The 14,200-nt window shown below is 27.9% G+C and overlaps 1 protein-coding gene across 1 annotated transcript; it reads right to left on the minus strand.

Annotated features, from left to right (window-relative positions):
- Window positions 1-2,023: 2,023 nt before the first annotated feature.
- LOC105248893 (nuclear pore complex protein Nup98-Nup96) lies at window positions 2,024-14,185 on the minus strand. The gene is made up of 20 exons (XM_025411250.1): window positions 14,038-14,185; window positions 12,906-12,973; window positions 12,599-12,823; window positions 11,935-12,177; window positions 11,575-11,775; window positions 11,408-11,491; window positions 11,131-11,310; window positions 10,758-10,885; window positions 10,378-10,687; window positions 10,021-10,204; window positions 9,129-9,240; window positions 8,914-9,054; window positions 8,185-8,468; window positions 7,833-8,071; window positions 7,498-7,737; window positions 4,682-6,965; window positions 3,891-4,202; window positions 3,255-3,352; window positions 2,432-2,681; window positions 2,024-2,360 (listed from the first exon to the last, which is right to left on the minus strand). The coding sequence occupies exons 2-20, from the start codon at window positions 12,934-12,936 to the stop codon at window positions 2,165-2,167; spliced, it is 5,742 nt and encodes a 1,913-aa protein (XP_025267035.1). The 5' UTR covers window positions 12,937-12,973; window positions 14,038-14,185; the 3' UTR covers window positions 2,024-2,164.
- Window positions 14,186-14,200: the final 15 nt, after the last annotated feature.

Genomic DNA, 14,200 nt, shown 5'->3' on the forward strand with positions numbered 1-14,200 from the left:
CATTGATTTAACATATATCTATATCTTACATAAAGACAGCGAGAGCCTTTCCTGACGGCGAGGCGAGGTAACATCATATTATACTTGTCCAAGTACGGCAGAAATAGCGTTATGCGCGCGGATTGTATAACAATAGTTAGGATGTGAAAAATTTCCTTTTATCGGAGAGATTGTTTAAAGATAAAATTGTTGAGAATCGAATTCTAGATGCACATGGCAAAAGGCTAATATTATTGATCATATGTTGATTATCATTGAAAACATTTTATTTATTTAAGTATTAATATTAATATTTAAGTAAAATTTTTTATATAATATTTATATTTTTTTTATATAATTTTATAAAATATAGTAATAAAATAAGATTGATAAATAATTAGCTTATAATTTTTTGCAGTAAATACAATAATTTTTTTCTGAACAAAATCAAATAAAAATTCTGACTCTGACAATTAATAACTTTAATTATATTTTTAGGTAGATGAATAGAGAGAATAAAGAGACAAATATATACACGTATACTTTTTGTAACCAATCTTGTATTATGATTTTAAGAGATAAAATTTATGCAAATCTTTTTGTACATATACATACACAACACACACATATATTAATACTTTTATTTAAAAAATTGTTTAAATTCGATATAATTACCTTAGAAGAAGTAGAAAAAAAGCTTTTGTTATATATAAATGTTAAGATAAATACCGGTTCCTGATAAGAGCAATTCCTAAACGAAAAATATATATTTTTATTAATATTAATTTTTTTCTAATCCACATATTAAAAGACGGATTTATAAAATAAAGCGAAATATATATTTAGATTTTAATGAGAACATTTTGAATATAAAATATTAATTGTATTTAAAAAAAAAAACTTACCTAAATATATTCTTTTTTAGAATTATATTTTTTGACTAAAAAAAATAGGTATTCATTAAAAAACTTTCTAGTATATCTACTTTACAGATCTAGTCATATTGAAAAAATAATCATTTACAATTATAAATTGCAATATACAAACTTATAACGTTACATATCTTTAAATAGTAAATCTGAATTTAATAAAAGAGAATTTTTATATTTGTATGTATTTATATATAATTTATATCGTTTCCTCTATTTATACTTCTATCTACAAAATACGTTCCATTTACATTTTTACCTATGCATGCAAAAACAATGAGCATAAATATATGTGTGTTGTGTGTGGTGTAAGGATATTTATTTATTTCAATTTTAAAAAGAGTGAAAAACTTAGTTTCATTTATACAATTGTTCCTTATACACATATTCTATCATTTTTTCTATTATAACCATATAATTAATTTTTTTTTCATTCATAAAAGTATCCGTTCCAATAATGGAAAAAATTCTTACACTTTATAGTTACTATATCAAGAATTCAAAATACATCTCTTCGAACATTGGATAAGTCTTATATGTAGAAATTATACATGTAGAACAACAATTTACTAATTATAATAGATCGTTATATTTTCATCTAAATTTCGTTAGTTAGAAAAGAAATGTCTGAATATACAAATAATTAATATATGAAATAATGATTATATATTATACGATACATATCATATAATATATACATAAAATACATTCCAGAAGAGTTGTATTTTGAACATTTTAAAAGATATCCAATATAACTTCTATTCCTTATCAGATGATAATATATTGTACAAAAAAAAATATATGTATGAAATATTTTTTTAAAGAGTACAGAATTAATTTTTCTGCACATTTATCTTAACCTCAACTACATTCTATTCTATTCTATTAGATTGCAATATACATATCATCATATACATTCCTTAAATTACTTAATAATTTTGTGCGCGAATCAATAAAAATATAAAAATGATCTAAATGGTATCACATATTAATGTATTTTGCCAAGTTTTTATAATTTCCAGTTTTATCTATTGTATCAATCGTGTGATTTATTTTGTTATATCGCAATCTGCTATATATATCTGTACTATCGAATTGTTAAAGAGTTTAAAAACAAACTTTATAATTGTTTGTGGAATTATAGCTTAATTGTGTACAACAAAAATGAAAAAAATCACCAATCTTCTGTCTGTTACATTAGAGACGCTTAAAAGCTTTACAACTACATAATGAATAAATTAACTTATGTGTGTTATTCATTGCGATATTACTTCAGTTACGCGCATATTAACAATAGGTCGAAGTTCTTGCTGCGCATAATCCTCTGGTAACGGTAACTGAGATATCAGACGAACTAATAACTTTGTAACAGATCTCTTTTCATTTTTCTGCAATAACAATAGATTCCGAGCCAAATGTAAAGTCCTTTTTGCAATTTCGGCCTGACATAATCTAAAAATATGAGAAATTGCATTAATATAAATTGAGAAAATAATGGTTTAAAATGATATGTATTAACGCACCTATGTTTAGCAGTTGGGCATGGGAATTGATCAATCTTATGACACAAGTTCGTTAACCGTGGTTTTAATGCTTCTAACTGATAAGTTATTCCATGGTAATCCGGAGCAGATTTTAATAAAGTTTGAATTTCACTAGTTATTTCCATATATTCCCACAACAATTGTCCTTGATGTGCCCAATTATTAATTGTGCTACTACATTCGGCTGGTACTAATGTGATTAACAATGATTTCAAATATTCGTAGTTTTCTGAAAAATAGAATATTTTGTAAAATTGTGTTTGATTGAAATTGAATATCAAAAGATGACTTTACTAATTTCAATAATCTAGGAATATATCTCATCAATCTCTGTTATAATTCTGTTAACAGTTTGTCGACATAATTGGAATTAATAAATTCTGTATTAAATTTGTAATTTTTTGTAGATATAAATTTATAACAGACAAATTTGATAAAATTTGTTTAAGCAGATTTAGAACCTGGTGCACAAGACGAGATTAGATGTTTTTAGATTTTATATTGCATTTGAAGTAGCAGACTTCATTTATGTAGAAAATCGAAAACTTATGCAAAACTATATTTTTAGATCTTGTTTTGCATTCAAAGTATTGAATAATGTAGGAACTTTCAATTTTTCTAATATTTATAATATTAAAGTTAGAAATAAGTGATATTTGATGTTTGGTCAGGAGACATTCAATGACATTTCCTCCATACTATAATGTCATTGAAATCGATCCTCGAAAATCATCCTTAATTTAATTTCATCATTATTTATAATACATAATATTGATATATGAAAAAAATAAAATAATGATACCATTTATTATAGCATCAGCTGCCAGATGCTCTATAATAATTTCATGAGCTTGAGTCCACTGCTCAGCCTGAATATAATACCAAGCTGCTTCACCAAATCTATAAAAAATGAAAATTGCATGTCAAAATTCTATAAACATGATTTTTTTTAAATTAACATTTGTGTGTGTGTGTGTAGTAATTTCTTTTCTTTTTAAGTTTATATGAATATATTCCAATATATTCCACATTAGACTCCTTTAATTGATATTGAATTATAATGTCAAAGAAATTATGAATTTTTTTTTGCAAAATAAGGAACTTTTTTAAATGTAATCATTCATGTTTTAATTAATTAATGAATCAAAAAGAATTTTTATTAATTTATATTATACAGTAGTAGTTGCATTCAAAAAATTTATTTATTTGAATGAATTTCATAAGAAATTATATGATTTCTCACTTTTGATGTTATAATTCAAGATTGCGTTCCAAAATTTACTCCTTGGAATAAAATTTAGAATAGCATTTGATCAATCAAGACATTTTTGTTTCTTTTATTCTGATTGATCAATTGAATGCTACTTTACTAAGGAATAAATTTGAAATGCAACCCATATGGGTGCAATAAAAATATAAAAACTTTAATATTAAGTACCTCTTATTAATTCTACTTTTGATAGCTTTAGCTTGATGAATCCAAACTGACGATATACCAAGTTCTTCCTTCAGAAACTGTTCACGTTTCACGTATTCCGGAGAATCATCTATTTCTATATGACGTAATAATAGATCTTGTACAGCAATTTGTCGTCTAGACGAATCTCGTAAATGCAACATCACAAAGATTGCCCAGTGCCAGAGTCCATATGCTTCTAATTGGGTCGCAAAATTCGTATGCGTTAATGCGGCAACATGATCGGAAAGATGTGTATAACCCAGAGCTACGAGTATCTGTTGTATTAACCAGCTGCCAAAAAATGTATTATAAATGTGGAAAGTTAAATATAAATTGTGTATTATAAATGTGGAAAGTTAAATATATATTTTTTTCCATCTCAAATAAATTCAAAAAGTTATAGTTATAAAAGTTATAGTTAAGATGCTTAAATTTTTATTTTTATCATTTCTTCAATTTGATTGACAAAATTTATGATTTCTCTTCCTTTCATGCGTATCAGAACTGTTTTTTTTTCTAAGATATTATTTATGCAAAATTATTTTTTAAAATAAAATTTATAATTGTAATTTTTATATAATATTTTTATAACTTATGATTGATTTCTATTATCTTTTTTAATACATTTCAGCATTAAGACTTCTAATATATCTATTATGAAAACCATATCTATTATTTTATCTTTTTGCGATTAATTATGATAAAATTAATTGTTATATGATTTAGCTTATTCGGTCAAGTTATAAATAATATCGTAGATTTAAAATTACCTTAATCTATAATCCAAAGGATTGGCGGTGTAGGATAATGGATTCAAAAGTTCTCCTAGATCATGATTTCCCGTACAGTATAATTTCAACAAATGAAAGCAAAGATCGTATATTTGCTTGCCATTACTTAACTCAGCATCATAATCGTTTCTTCCATATTCAGGTTCTGGTATCGCCGCGTATACTTGAGTATACTCTGTTGTATTGAACGACGCTTCGTAGAGATCCAAGGCGTCTGTGATTGAGCATGTCGGTGACGACAAGTACCAGAGATGAATGGCAAAGGCCCGCTTCCAATCTAGATTTTCACATACATTGATAGTCCCATGTTTACTGGAAATGAGCGGTTCACCTGCCGCTAACATGAACAATTTCAGACGATCGATTGTGAGATTTTCATCTACGTCGGTTTGTTGCCACAACGCAAGTTGCTGTTTGATCAGTTCCTTGACTGGCATGCCGCCTCGTAGTTGCGCCATCAACAATGCCAGACAATGATCTCCAGCTTTTCGAGCTTCCTGGCAAGCATCCTCGAGTTTACAAGCCGAGAGCAGCGATAGTATTATCTTCTCATGGGAATTCTTAATTTCAATGTCAACATTGTTTATTTCTCGCTCGATCGTTTTTTGCACCACGTTTTTCAACCACTCACTTACCGCTTCCCTCCTCACCATAACATTATAATGTTCTTCGTTGGCATTATTAGTCATATCCTGATCAGTATAATTTCCCCAGAGTGCTACGCATAGCGTCCACACGATACTCGCGTATTGACGAAATGATCGTTCAGCAATGCTACGATGTTCATCATTGATGTTCTCATTCAATCTTTGTTCTTTTTCCATGAGATCTTGGGCCAACGTGCAATGCAATTGCAACGCTTTATTCGCATTATCAGTTGCTACATTGAAGATAGGGCAATCACCTTCATGACCCATCACGCAATGATCCAGTTGAATCCTCAAGTGACGTTCTATACTATCTTTGAACATTCTTATGTCATCTTCGTCACCACTCAGAATCTGTAAACGTTGAACAATCGCCGTTGATGTATTATCATCGGCTAAACGGCCGGAAACATAACGATTTAGTTGACTGAAAGTGCTTTGTAGTTGCACTTTAGTTGCTTGTGCCTGCGTGCTTAAAGACAATAATGTCAATCCAGCTCCCCAACTCGGTCGAAACATTCTACCCATTTGTATACCAGTGTCAGCAATGCAGCGAAATCGCAATTTATTTAACCTCGATTCTTTGAGCGGTACAATTTCATAGTGATATTTTAATACGCTAGTTATTGGAGTAACTGCTGTTGGCGGAATTACTCTCTCGATAATTGTTTGCTTGGTTTTTGCATTGACGCGCGACAATTGCTTCAACTTTTTGCCCGATATAGAGAGTAAATTATCCTGGCTCGTGGAAAACGGTATTTCATTCATGATAACATTTGATCGTAACATTGTAGTATTGCATAGAGCTTCATCGTTTTTAGTTTCGGTAACATCCGGAAAATAACGAGTCAAAGTTTTCTGTACAGAAGGAAATATATCGTGATTGGTTTCTTCGCTCATATCCTCATCGTTTGTATCGAAAAAACTCGCCTTCATAAGTTGCACTTTGTGACTGTCTGTACCAGCGACTCGGGCATTATCACCGACCGGACTGACAGTCATTCGTTTTTCGTAACTATAATCTTTAGAAATGAAAACAGAACGGCCGACTGGAGTATCCCTAACTGGATGGACAATCATCTCCCAATTATCGCGATTATCGTGACCGAAACGAATTTGAGTTTCTTCTAAAAAATTGATCTCAACATCCGAATGCTTAGCGTTTTCTATCTTTGTACCACCGACCGTTCCATTAATTGTTCCATTGATTGCATTTTTATTCGTTGCCGCTGATGGATCGGCAATTTTTCCTTTTTGCAGGGGAACGGGAAAGCCCTTTAGTTTTTTCGCTTCCGAAGCTGACGGAATTTGATTATCATCTTCGTCCGAATCGCTAAGACCATATTTAGAAAAGTGGTCAACTTTAAATACCCAGGAGCCAGTCTCTGGTCGATATTCAAGGAAACGAGTATCATGTTTCGCGGATACTCTACGCAATTTTCCCTCATAATTCATCACAGCAAGTCGCTGCGGATCTGTAATCGGCTCATGTAGCGATTTATCATGCGGCCATACTTTATCCAACGTAACTTGTGCTCTTCGATTTAAACCTTGTCCCACTGGCGGCTTTTTTTCGTCATCAGGATAAATGATTACCTCCTTATGACGGAAATGAACTATAAGAATAAAAAATTGCAAAATGTCATTCAAACATACTGTTATTTAAACAACAAAATAATTACAAATTAATATATCGCGATAAAATATTTAATTTAATTGATTACATCAAACTGGACCATTTGCATTTTCTAGTGACTTTCGTTCATATGAAGAAAAAGCACAGGATTACTTAAATTTCAAATTTTACATTTGCAAATGTACTTAAAAATCTAAATAGCTTTCGTAAAATAAATAAACATGTTTTACTTGCATAACATTTTTTTGTATAAAAATTACAATAAAGAATATGTACTGCATATTCACTTTGACTAAGAAATTGAATATATACATACATGTATATTTATAACACGTGTAATATATTTTAAACACAATTTGGTTTTTAAGCAACTCTGCAGATTACCAATGTTTATAATAAAAATGATCAAATAAATAAATAAATTAAAAAAAAAAATCCTACTAAAATTCGATAAGAATTTTAGGTTTTCCAAAAAGTAATTCTCGTATTAGATTAATATATCTGCAACTTACCGATTTCATCAAGGTTCAAACCGTACACATCAAACGAATCTGGAAAGTAGACATTTCCATAACCTTCGCGACCAATGGTAAAGTTTGGCACGATACATGTCTCACCACAAACGAAATCGTCTAATTTATCGAGTGAAGGAATGGTATAATAACCCGCTCGTCGTAGTGTAACTTTAGCCATATTTAAATTCCAATTTGATTGTAGCAAAAATGAATTTTCGTTCGTTTCCTGACTCGAATCTGAAAAAAATAAAAAATAAGGAAAAAAAAGAACTATTTAATGCGATCTTTTGATATATATAAAATTGCTATTTAACGAATTTGAAAATATTTACCTGCATTTTGCATGGTAAGATTCGCAGAGCTTTTATCTTCAAAAGTAGAATTTAACGGCATCTCAATCGAATTAATAGTATCAGAATGATTTGAATTTGATGTATTATTTTGTGGTCTCAATTCCGCCACTGTATTATTCACTTCTTCGGGTACATTTGTTGCAGAAAATGGCGATCGTTGAGCCTCAAGTAATTCATCGTCTGGAACTTTGTTTCTCCGTGGAAGTGTTGACTTCAACCTATGAAAATTGTTCAAAATTTTCTTTTAACGTATTTATCATAACTTCTTAAAAAATTAAAAGATATTCAGAAAAGAGACTCTCTACAAGATATATTAATATTATTATCTTACCAAGATGTAGATAATCGTCGATCATTTGCAATTCGATTATTATCTTGACTGTGATTTTCTTTGTTATTAACTTCAATGTTGTTACTGTATACTATATTTGATGTATCCGCTTTGTCATCCACGGAATTATTTTTCGCTACAGATTCTCCATTTTCTATAGGAGATTGAACCGAGGAATTTGTTGCCGATTTTGGTCGTAATACTAAACGTTTTGCATTTGGCCGGGGTTGGAAAGCTTCTGTTAAGACAGGATCTTCTTCTTCAAGACCATCAAACAAAGATTTCTAAAAAAATAAGTTTATTTATGATAAATTATTATTGTATTTAATAAAAATATATTTATCAATACAATTAAAAATAGGCTTAAATGAAACGAAATACAGTTATTTATATTAAAAGTGATGATAAAGAATTTAGTAATATAAACATAATAATAAATAATATAACATAAAAATAAAAAAAATTTTAAAGAACACATATGCAACTCAATCTTTTAATTATAATATTTAATATTAATCATATTTCATTAATTGTACTTTTTGATTAATACATGCATACATAAATGCTGTTTAGTTCCATTTAAATCTATTTTCAATCATTCATTTATATTAGAAATGTTGTTTTCTGATTGTTTTTAACATATTTATATTTGAAAATTTTATGATAATTTTTAATGTTATGAAGTGTTTAAAGAAAATTGAAAATGTTTAAATAATTTAGTAAATTTACCTTAGATAATTGTACGGAACTGACGACTTTTGCCTTGATTTTTGGAGATTTGTTATTGGTGGTAACTCTGTAATGTGGACTATTAAGTACCTTTGATGTTGGATTTGTAGGTTTTAAAAGTTCTTCGGTCTTTCCAGATGCCTGTAAAAATAAAAAATAAAGACAATAACATATTTATTATTTATTTCAATTATCCTAAATGGAATACTACTTACTGGTAAAAGATTCTTCAATAATGGTGAATCACCAAATGGCGCAGAAACGAGAGCTAAGATTTGTTGATGTACTGGTACTAAACCATTTGTTTTAGTTTGATTGGAAACCATTCTAAAATATAAATGTTTAAATTCAATTTGTGCACATACAATTATAAATACGCACAAACATACACACATATATTTGGAGAAAGTACATAAACACAAAATATCCCACAATTTGCAATTATAAATTTAATATATTTATTATTTTTAAGCTCAAAGAAAAAAAAAATATTAATATTTTTTTCAATGAAGTTTATAACTGATAAATCAGATGCTCCAAAGTTTGCATTCTCGGGCAGTACTTATAATAATATAACTATTCTTATCATTTTTTTATGATATTAAATGTCAGTATATTATGTGCAAATAATAATAATCATGTAAAAAATATTACAGAATCTTAAATATGACTTGTCTAAAATGTCATATAATCAATTGTTTTGATATATAATTTTATATATGTAAAAGTGTTTTAGTATCAATCAATATTCTACTTTTTAATAATATATATTCATGTGTTAATTTTTTCATTGATATAAAAAATAAACAATTTAACATTAAATAAAAAAAGGTTTAGAATCGTATTTATAGACTTAATTTATTAAATTCTTCCTATTTAAAAAATTATTATAATTTCAACACTTTCATCTTCAGATTTTCGTTTTATTTGAGTTAAAAAATGTCATTAAAATTGAATGCAAATTGTAAAACACTCTACATATATTACACTTGTATGCGTAGTAATACAGATAATTATTGAAAATTTGAACAATTAAGACAAAAGATTTCTCCAATCCAAACAAATGAAAGTAGTTATTTTAAAAATAAATATGTAAAATTGTATTACCCTCCATTAAGCAAACCCATTCCTGTTCCAGACATCATATTAGAGCTTGTTCCAAAAGTGGAAGATCCAAAAGTTCCAGGATTGTTAAATGTAGTATTATTTCCAGTATTTCCAAACAAGCTGCCTGGTTTTTGTTGTCCAAATAATGAAGAACCACTATTTAAATTCAAACCAGTATTTGTGCCTACATAATATTAAGATATTAATAAAGTTAAAAATTACAAGCAATAAGTGTTTATTAAATATAAATGAATTAAATTAATATATTGAATTAAATTAATAAATTGAATTAAATCTTAAATTAGAAATATATATATATATATATATATATATATATATATATATATATATAATTACTAAGTCCAGTTGAAGATATTGGTGTAGTTCCAAAAGAAAATCCTGACGTTTGTCCAGCTGGTTTAAACGATGAGTTAAATAATGAGGATCCAGTGTTGGAACCGGAATTGAAACCTGTATTAGTTCCAAATGTGGAAGGTGCAGCAACACCAAATGTAGATGTTCCAAATCCAGTTGTATTGGTCTTGTTACCAAATAATGGTGTAGTAGTATTATTTGTTGCTGGTTGGCCAAAACTAGTAAAACCAGTAGTAGTCGATGTTGATGGAATATTAAAAGCAGACTTGTTTTGATTGAATAGTCCAATACTCTGCAATAAATGCATAAAATATAAGAATAATTTTGGTTTTTATACACAACACATGTATATCACATACTACCTGATTGGGTTGTGTAGAACCAAATGATGATCCAAAACCTGTAGTCTGTCCAGTATTAATACTACCAAAACCTGTACCAGTGGTATGGTTAGTATTGCTAGTACCGAAAAGCGGCGTCGGAGCAGGTGCTATAAATAAAATTTTATATTTTATACATTTTGTATATACTGTTTTGTATACTTTATAGTTCTTATATTTTATATATATTTATTTTATTAATAAAATGTTAATAAATAAAAAATGAAATTACATATCTATCGGAAACACAAAGATCTAACATTTTCAATTATGTGATTAATATTAAAATAAAAATGATTAAATAATATATATTGATATAATTTATAATGTATTTTCAAGATATAATATGACTTACTACCAAATGGCTTTGTTTGAGTATTAGTACCAAACAAGTTTGTAGTAGGTGTAGAATTAAATGCAAAATTATTGGTTGTTGTAGTTGCTGGAGTTCCAAAATTAGTAATAGGTTTTCCGAATAATCCAGTTGATCCTGACTGACTGGTGGTGCCAAATCCTCCAGTCATTGACCCAAATCCTTCGATGAACAAAGTTAATTAAATTAGAGTTTCTTCTATTTTAAATAAATATTAATCATAAAAAGTATATAAACATAAACATTTTATATAAGTTACCTGTTCCACCTGTACTAGTACCAGCTGCTGTATTAGCAAACGGTGATGCCTGTGCAGGTGTTCCAAAAAGTCCTGTTTGTGGACCTGTGTGAAAAAAAAACAAAGAGAAAGAAAATTATAGTTTCCTCATTTTTTTCATTATGAAAATTCAATTAATTACAATGTACCTTTCCTTCCTACTTGATAATCTTCAAAACGTAATTCTTCATATGATTTTGATTCATATTCCTTCATGGATGCAATGCAACAATGACGCGCAGAAATGCTATGTGATATTCCATTTTTTGACATAGAATCAGTTGTAATAACAGGTGTAAATTTCACTACAGTACCAGTTGGTACAGTAGTAGTAGTAGTATTGCCAAAGCCTGCACAGAAAGAAATCAAAATATAATTTAAATTTCAAAGATATTAATATTATAGATTATAGTTATTATTGTTAATATATATTAATAATGTATTTATTTCTATATATATTAAATATATATTTTCTAATTAATATACATAATATTACGACTATATTTTACCTGTAGTTGTACCAAAAAGATTTGTATTTGTAGTAGTGTTGGTTTGACCAAATGGAGTGGTTTGTTGCGTATTTTGTTGCGGTTGCCCAAATAAATTAGTTCCAGATGTTGTACCAAAACTGAAACTACCAGGTTTGTTTGTTTGACCAAATGCTGAAGTCCCTGTACTTGTACCAAAAAGATTTGTGCCTGCATTTTGTTGGGTGCCAAAGAGATTAGTACTTGTATTTGTTGTCCCAAAACCTATTAAAACAAAAAAATATACATTAGACTTTAAAAATATATATAAAAAATATATATTTGTCAAGTATATTTATAATGTTTATAGTGTTTATAAAACCATTTATCGATTTTATATATTTAGGTAATCTAATTTTTATATTATGAAAACTAATGTAATAAATATGAATCACTTAAAAAAACCATAATATAAAAAATAATTTTCACCAATTTTAACTGTTTACATTTGCAATTTTTTATATATATTTTTAAAAATATAAATCATTTTTGGAGTCTACAAAAATTCAAAAATTGAATTTGATAGTTATAAATATATTTTTGTATAAGACATATATAATACAACTGATGTGTTTCAAATACACAAATACTCAATAAAGATACTTTACAGTTGTACATGCAAATGAAACAGTTCATAAATTTCTACCTCCAAAAGATGGTTGGGTATTAGTTGGTTGTCTAAATGGTGGCGTTGTGGTATTGCCAAACAAGCCACCTGTGGTAGAACCTGTGGGCTTAGAACTAAAGAGTGGTGAAGTATTGGTACTACCAAAAACAGGTGTTGCGCCACTACCAAAACTTGTTGTAGTAATGGGTTTACCAAATGCAGACTGAGCAAACGGGCTGTTTTGTGTTGCTGTACTAAATCCACCTTTAAAAAAAAATACATATAATATCTTCTTTCGTGAAATCTCTTACAATTTGATATCTATCTATATATCAAATATACATACTAAACGATGTATTTCCAGGTTGCCCAAACATATCTGCAGTCAGATTGACAACGTCTTGCTTAAACAATCTGAAATAAAAATAAAAATTAATTCTATATAAAATAGTTCTTATACATTATAATAGTAGTACATTATAATATTTATATTGATTCTATTTATTATAAAAATTATAATTTAATAATATATATTCTTTCAATATATAATTAAACTGTTAATATATTTCACGATATATTAAGAATTTAATTGGCATTCTTAAAAATATATATGAAAGAAATATATCCTTATCATATTTTTCCCAATTTTTAAAATATTTTTAAGAAAAAACATTTTGAAAGAATATGTACAATGATGTATTACGATACATAAATATATAATTGTTATATTAGAATATATTATTAACATTTGTAATATTATAACTTATAATAATAGTAATAGAAAAGTGTTACAAATCAAATGAATATGCATAATATAATGAATTTTATTATTATAATTTCACTGGCGTAAATGAAAATTCAGAATGTTTGATGGTATATATTATGAAAATTCATATAATGTATATAATTTTTTTTTAATTTTGCATTAAATGTAGTAATTATATACTACATAGACTAAATTTTAATAGATATAAATACAATATTTATATCTATTCTGAAACATTATTGCAGCATGAAACAATTACATATTATTTTATTAACGTTTAGACAGAAATTTTACAATTAAAAAAAAGTCAACATCCTATGACTCATAAAATACAAAATAATTCATATCAATAAAAACAATATGATGCAATTAATCTTCGTTTCTCTTCAAGTATTATCGCAATATACCATAATCATGTAATAGATGTGGTTATAGATATCGTTATCTACCATAACAATGTTGCTTATAAAATCGCTATAAAAAAAAAGTAAATAATAATTCGAATAAAGATTCAGTTTCTGTATCTCCAGATCTAATGTCTTTATCAACGGCTACAAAGATAAGAACGCGTAATACGCATTTAGCTCTCACTTTGGTTATAAACTCGTTACCTCAGTGCGTGCCTTCTATTGTTAGAGAGAACCACTTCGGCAGAACGTACTCGACTAAATTCGGCCGTTATTTTCGAGCGTGCTTAAAACTTTTCACTTACCCGTATAAAATTCACTTGAATTCGCGCACGAGGCGCGTAAACTTCTTCGCGAATGTCCCGCAAATTTGATACACAAGCAGTTGTACGCAATTACATGAAATCACACGAAATGGCATGCCCAACAAAATTGCATGCAGTGTTCCTCAGTTTACTCCCATATCAC

Source organism: Camponotus floridanus, unplaced genomic scaffold (genome assembly GCF_003227725.1).
Source record: "Camponotus floridanus strain SB8 unplaced genomic scaffold, Cflo_v7.5 scaffold39, whole genome shotgun sequence".
In the NCBI taxonomy this organism is placed as follows: domain Eukaryota; kingdom Metazoa; phylum Arthropoda; class Insecta; order Hymenoptera; family Formicidae; genus Camponotus; species Camponotus floridanus.

Excerpts from the sequence above, each read along its gene's own strand:
- LOC105248893 (XM_025411250.1), bottom strand. The coding sequence starts at position 12,936 with ATGTTTGGGCAACCTGGAAATACATCGTTTA. Across the intron at positions 11,311-11,407 it reads TACTAGTACAGGTGGAACAG|GATTTGGGTCAATGACTGGA; the intron begins GTAACTTATATA and ends TGTTCATCGAAG. Across the intron at positions 9,055-9,128 it reads TATTGAAGAATCTTTTACCA|GCATCTGGAAAGACCGAAGA; the intron begins GTAAGTAGTATT and ends TTATTTTTACAG.